At 44.1% G+C, this 6,209-nt stretch overlaps 1 protein-coding gene across 8 annotated transcripts; it reads left to right on the top strand.

Annotated features, from left to right (window-relative positions):
* The first annotated feature begins 40 nt into the window (after nucleotides 1-40).
* PPCS (phosphopantothenoylcysteine synthetase) lies at nucleotides 41-4,114 on the top strand. Of its 8 annotated transcripts, none has more exons than XM_023221320.3 (3): nucleotides 41-194; nucleotides 941-1,044; nucleotides 3,295-4,114. In XM_023221320.3, exons 2-3 carry the CDS (start codon nucleotides 952-954, stop codon nucleotides 3,616-3,618), a joined length of 417 nt encoding a protein of 138 aa, XP_023077088.1. In that variant the 5' UTR covers nucleotides 41-194; nucleotides 941-951; the 3' UTR covers nucleotides 3,619-4,114. The 8 variants fall into 8 exon arrangements, with proteins under 8 accessions (XP_023077088.1, XP_023077090.1, XP_023077086.1 ...); XM_023221322.3 differs by having other exon boundaries at nucleotides 941-1,261; XM_023221318.2 differs by having other exon boundaries at nucleotides 189-323.
* Nucleotides 4,115-6,209: the final 2,095 nt, after the last annotated feature.

The raw sequence follows: 6,209 nt of genomic DNA, 5'->3' as shown, positions 1-6,209 counted from the left end.
GCTAGGAAATGAACGTGAGGGAACGTGACCCTACCAGATGCCCACGCAGCCGAGGATCCCCCTCGTTGCAGTGTCACTTTCGCTGGGCTCTGGGGCAGAACAACTGCGCATTTCCAGACTTGTCGAGATCGGGACCTAGTGTCAAAACGAGGGTAGTGAACCGCCCACTCACTGCGGCCCGGCGCTTACACCTGGTAGGGGAAAAGGGGCGTGGCGCGTCGGCCGCGGAGCGTGCGCAGGCGCCGGCTGCTGCGGAGCAGATGGCGGAAATGGACCCGGTAGCCGAGTTTCCCCAGCCTCCCGGTGCTGCGCGCTGGGCTGAGGTTATGGCTCGCTTCGCGGCCAGGCTGGGCGCGCAGGGCCGGCGGGTGGTGTTGGTCACGTCAGGCGGCACCAAGGTCCCACTGGAAGCGCGGCCGGTGCGCTTCTTGGACAACTTCAGCAGCGGGCGGCGTGGTGCAACCTCGGCCGAGGTCTTCCTAGCAGCCGGCTACGGGGTCTTGTTCTTGTATCGCGCTCGCTCCGCCTTCCCCTATGCCCACCGCTTCCCACCCCAGACTTGGCTGTCCGCTCTGCGGCCTTCGGGCCCAGCCCTTTCGGGCTTGCTGAGCCTGGAGGCCGAGGAGAATGCACTTCCGGGTTTTGCTGAGGCTCTGAGATGCTACCAGGAGGCTGCGGCTGCAGGCACCTTCCTGGCGGTGGAGTTCACCACTTTGGCGGACTATTTGCATCTGTTGCAGGCTGCGGCCCAGGCACTTAATCCGCTAGGTGCGTGCCCTAGGAGTACCCCTTTTGCCTGGAAGCACAGCCTTTCTCTGCAGCCACTTATCCCCTTACCTTCCGCTTACTCGCGGATCTCAGCTGGGGAACCCGAGTTGAGAAGAAGCTGATCCTATACCGTACCTCGCCGATTTGTTACACCTTGTGTTTCTCTTTGCAGGCCCTTCTGCGATGTTTTACTTGGCTGCGGCTGTGTCAGATTTCTATGTTCCTGTCTCTGAAATGCCTGAACACAAGATCCAGTCATCTGGGGGCCCACTGCAGGTGATGGGCGCTTCTCTTCCAGAGATCTAATCTCATATAACCAATCTTGGGTTACTTTCCTCTTGATCTGGAGATGGCCTTTCTGCATCTGTATTCGCTAGGCACAGGGGATACAGAGATGAATAAGACACCGCCCTCCCTCATGGACCTCACAATCTAGTGAGGGAGCTGGACACAGACATAATTACAATAAAGAGTGATAAATGCTCTAGTGGAGGTATGTACAAAGTGCAGTCAGATCATGGGGCGAGTGAATCCTGGGGGAGTCGATGAAGCTTCTTGGAGGAGATGAACTGGGTTTTAAAAGATAAGCAGAGCCGAGCGCGGTGGCTCACGCCTATAATCCCGCACTTTGGGAGGCCAAGGAGGGCGGATCGCCTGAGGTCAGGAGTTTGAGACCAGCCTGGCCAACATGGTGAAACCCGGTCCCTACTAAAAAAATACAAAAATTAGCCAGGTGTGGTGGCAGGCGCCTGTAATCCCAGCTACTCCGGAGGCTGAGGCAGAAGAATCGCTTGAACCCGGGAGGCGGAGGTTGCAGTGAGCCGAGATCATGCCATTGCACTCCAGCCTGGGTGACGAGAGTGAGACTCCGTCTCAAAAAAAACAAAAGACAAAACAAAATGAGCAGAGGGTGTACGAAGTGGGAAGGGTCATTCCAAGTGGAGTATGGCACTTGGCATTTGGAAGTGGGCAGTGGGCTCTGAACCGAAGTGCTTTGGTAAGGCTGGAGAGCTGGCTGAAGAGATGGCTTGCTTTGTAGAAGACTTTGTTTTCCTTTTTTAAGGGGCTAGACTTTTTCTTGTGGAGCTAAGGGACACATAAGTAGGAGAATGAGATAAAGTTTTTGTTTGAGAACAACATTCTGGTATCAGTATGAAAGATGAAGCTAGAGAGGGAGAAAGTGGAGTGGGTAGATTAGTTGGGGGCTATTGTAGATTAAGGAAGAAATATGGATAAGGTAGGTCGTGATTTTAGATGATCTGGCTTCCTGGAACCTTCGGGAGTTCTTAGTCATTTATTGGGTGATACAGGTAGGATTTTATTAGGAGAAACTCTTATCTGTGGGGCATTTGCCGACTTTGTAGAATAGTTGATTGAGGTCCTACACTGCTGTAAGACCTGGAGATGAAAGCAGTGAAAAGAAACACCCTGCCCTTGTGTTGCTTCCTCTGCAGAGGAGACAATAAATTAAGTCAAATACATACCTCATTTGGTAGTGATAAATGCTAAGAAGAAAAATAAAGTATAAATAAACAGGTATATGATCCCTATCACACTAACAGCTTTTTTTTTTTAGGGGAAATTCTGATGATTAGCTTAGTGATTTCACACTTTTAAATCTCTGGGATCTTTAGTTTATCCCATAGTTTTTCTATCTTGAAAGTAACAAAGCAACTGAACATTTCCCTGAGAAGGGATTGGGGATGAGGTACTAGGAGTTTTGGTCAAGTGAAAATAAAATCAGTTTCCTCACTGCTAAGTTGTGTTACAAGTGACCATTTTAAAATGGAATCTAAGAGCCATTCTACCAATGCAAGAAATATTTAGGCTGAGAGGTTTAAAAACCCAACTTTATTTCAGCTTCTGCCAAACATTTTTATGAACAGATTCTTTGTATCTGTTTAGTTGAGGGTTTGGTTCAAAAATAAAGGGACATGCTTGAGAAAATATTAATGGTGGTAAGGGTGGCAGAGCAGGGCAGAGCTTATTCAGAAGACATGGTTTGCCCCAGAATATGTATGGAGCCTTGAATTTAGGCATCACTGTGAACTCCACAGAACCAAGGCTTTTTTTTTTTTTTTTTTTTTTTTTTTTGAGACAAGGTCTCGCTCTGTTGCCCAGGCTGAAGTGCAGTGGCACGAATACAGCTCACTGCATCCTCAACCTCCCAGGCTCAAGTAATCCTCCCATCTCAGCCTCCTGAGTAGCTGGGACTACAGGTGGGTGCCACCATGATTGGCTAATTTTTGTATTTTTTTTGTAGAGACCTGGTTTTGCCATGTTGCCCAGGCTGGTCTTGAACTGGGCTCAAGCGATGCACCCACCTTGGCCTTCCAAAGTGCTGGGATTACAGGCCAGGCCACTGTGTTCCCCTAAGGCTTTTTAAACTAAGCATTTAATTGAAAAGTTTGATAGTTGAGAAATCCCACTTAAATTTGATTCCTTAGTTTCTGTAGTTTCCCATGAGATTGACCTGGTAGATAATGGTCATTGTTTGCTTATTAAGCTTTTCTTTTTCCAATACAGATAACAATGAAGATGGTGCCAAAACTGCTTTCTCCTTTGGTTAAAGATTGGGCTCCCAAAGCATTTATAATTTCCTTTAAGTTGGAGACTGACCCTGCCATTGTAATTAATCGAGCTCGGAAGGCTTTGGAAGTTTATCAGCATCAAGTGGTGGTGGCTAATATCCTTGAGTCACGACAGTCCTTTGTGTTTATTGTAACTAAAGACTCGGAAACCAAGTTATTGCTATCAGAGGAAGAAATAGAAAAAGGCATAGAGATAGAAGAGAAGATAGTGGATAATCTTCAGTCTCGACACACAGCTTTTATAGGTGACAAAAACTGAAGTAAAAAGCCCTTACAGGATCAAAAATTGTTCAGGGCTCTTAGAGATGGTGAAAACTATAATAAAACCGTGGCTTTCATATGGACAGAGAAAATGAAAGAAAGGGAAAAGGCAGTGGTATGCAGGCAAATATGGTTTGGTATTTGTCTTTTAATGACACCTGATACACTCACCTGAATGTTATTTTGATTTTGAAATTGAACACTAGAACTGTTTCTCACCTTTAAAAAGAACAGCTTATTGGGAATTATATATTCCTTAAAATATACATGGGGGCCTGAATATCAGCCATCTTTATACTATAAAAAGAAGATTATGGATGCATGAATGGTCATGTTTTGGTGATCAAATATTGGTTGAATGCCTATGTATGTCAGGCCCTGTGCTGAGCCATGAGGATTAAAAAGATGAATAAACATGTCTTGTTTAGGAAATGGATGTATAAAAAATTAAGTGCAATAAAGTGTGTGTCCAAAAGCTGACCCAATGGAAAGGATGTTTTGTTTTGTTTTGTTTGAAATTTATCAAACACAGGAGTAGGAAAGAAGGATGCCTCCCTGAAGATAGATTGTAGAATGATGAGCTTTTCACTGCATTTACTTTTTGCTTCTTATTGTAGATTCACCTCATATTTGGGTAACAGTTTACAATTCAAGTATTTTAGGACTGCTCTTCAGGTTAACTTCATATGTCCTTCCACCTGGGACCAGGCAGGGGCCACTTGGTGATCTCTGTCCTGAGGGAGGCATCACAGTGTGGTAGAGTATGGGCTAGGAGCCAACTTAGCCAGCTGTGCCACCTATTAGTTTTATAAACTTAGGCATTTGACTTAATCTCAGTGTCTGCATGCATAAAATGGGGATAATCTCTCTGCAAAGTAATGCCATTTATTGTGAGGATTAAATGAAATAGCAAACAAAAAGCATCAGTCTGGTGCCTAGCACTTGATTGACACTCACTAAATGGTTGCAATTATTGTTTTTCTCACTTAGCAAAGCAGTGTTACACCAGTGCCCTGCTTAATCTTTGAATCCTTGAGAATCTTTGAAAAACTTTGAATACATCTCTTGCTGTCCTGGGTTTTGGGTTGGGAGTGCACAAGTAGCATAGTGCAAAAAAATTCCCTAAATGATCTGTAGGATAGTCCAGGGTACAATTTGAAAAGTTAGCATTAATGACTAAGGTAGAAGCAGGTACTGTGTTTCACATAAATATTTGACTTAAAATACAATTCATGGTGTTTCATGGAGTAGGGAAGGGTAGCCCCTGTGTCTTTCTGATAATAGAAGTACAATACGTTTAATTGAGAAGATTTGACAGAAATTCTAAGGCTGAAGTACTTCATTAATCAGGAAGTGTGACCTTGAACAGAAGAAAAATAACTGCAGCAGTCAAGACTGTTCTGGAAGCAGCAGTCCCTTAGAACAAACATTTTTTTTTCTTAGAGACAAAATCTTGCTTTGTCACCCAGGTTGGAGTGCAATGGTCCAATCATGGTTCAGTGTAATCTTGAATTCCTGGACTCAAGCACCCCTGCCACAGCCTTCTGAGCAGCTGAGACTACAGGCATGTGCCACCATGCCAGGCTAAATATTTTATTTTTCATAGAGACAAGGTCTTACTATGTTACCCAGGCTCCTTTGACAATAATTTTAAGTGAACTTCAGGTCCAATTTGCAAAACCCCCAAAGCAGTGGGCTCTGTCAGTGGCTGCAGTACTGAAGGGCAAGTAGTAGAATATGTTCTTCTCTGTATTCATAGCTTCATGTGGATGATGACTGTCATCATCTTTGAATGTACAATGGGCATATGTGGGGTTAAAAGTAGAAGTGATCTTAATGTTTGTCTTTACCATAATTATTACCTCCCTTGGGAATCATTTTATAGCCTGCCTTGTTAACGCTTAAAAACACTCAGTGTTCTACATGAAATTATTTAGTGTTTTCCACTTCAGTATAATTTATATTCAGAGCACTTAAAAAGATTATTTACACAAGTAAAAAATCCAGGGGGGTGGGGGAGAGAGAGAGAGAGTGTGTGCGTGTGTGTGTGTTTTAACAGCAAATGGAAGTGTATAAAGAAAAGGAACATGAGTCAATGAGGGTTAGAAAGAACCTGATCTTGGATGGAGGATCAAGGAATGTCTCCCTGAGTAGGTGATGCTTAAACTGATAAACAGGAGTGAAGTGGGCTACAAGTGCTGGTGGTGAGCATTTTAGTTCAGAAAAAACTCTTGCAAGAGGTCTAGTGCCAGAAGGAGAGGTTGAAGCACTTTATTATATAAAGAGTAAGATACGTCCAGATAATGCATGTAGAACCAGCAAAGATTTGGAAAGTATCCTCTTGGGGAACTAGAGTTAAGACCAAGAAATGTTGTGTTTGGGATACCAGCAAAGCAAGGGCCCCCAAAACATAAGTAAAATCGAGTTTTGATAGTTAACTAGAATTCTGCTATAAGGGCATCTAAAAAGATGATATCAATTGAGTATGTTAAATTTTGTGTCATTTATAAGTTTTTATTTTGAAGGTGGGGGAGATAAGGTTCACCTTACCTGAATTTTCAGTGCTTAGGACTTCTAAAGGGCTTCAGC

The sequence above is a fragment of the Piliocolobus tephrosceles genome, chromosome 1, assembly GCF_002776525.5.
Source record: "Piliocolobus tephrosceles isolate RC106 chromosome 1, ASM277652v3, whole genome shotgun sequence".
Classification (NCBI taxonomy): Eukaryota; Metazoa; Chordata; class Mammalia; order Primates; family Cercopithecidae; genus Piliocolobus; species Piliocolobus tephrosceles.
Note: the sequence above shows the minus strand (reverse complement) of the source record. Positions and strands in the feature narration are given on the sequence as shown.

Bases quoted from the DNA above. Each gene is read 5' to 3' on its own strand.
- PPCS (XM_023221316.3), top strand. From the start codon at position 261: ATGGCGGAAATGGACCCGGTAGCCGAGTTTCCCCAGCCTCCCGGTGCT. The intron at 769-940 runs GTGCGTGCCCTA...TTCTCTTTGCAG, and splicing joins CCAGGCACTTAATCCGCTAG to GCCCTTCTGCGATGTTTTAC. The intron at 1,045-3,294 runs GTGATGGGCGCT...TTTCCAATACAG, and splicing joins CATCTGGGGGCCCACTGCAG to ATAACAATGAAGATGGTGCC.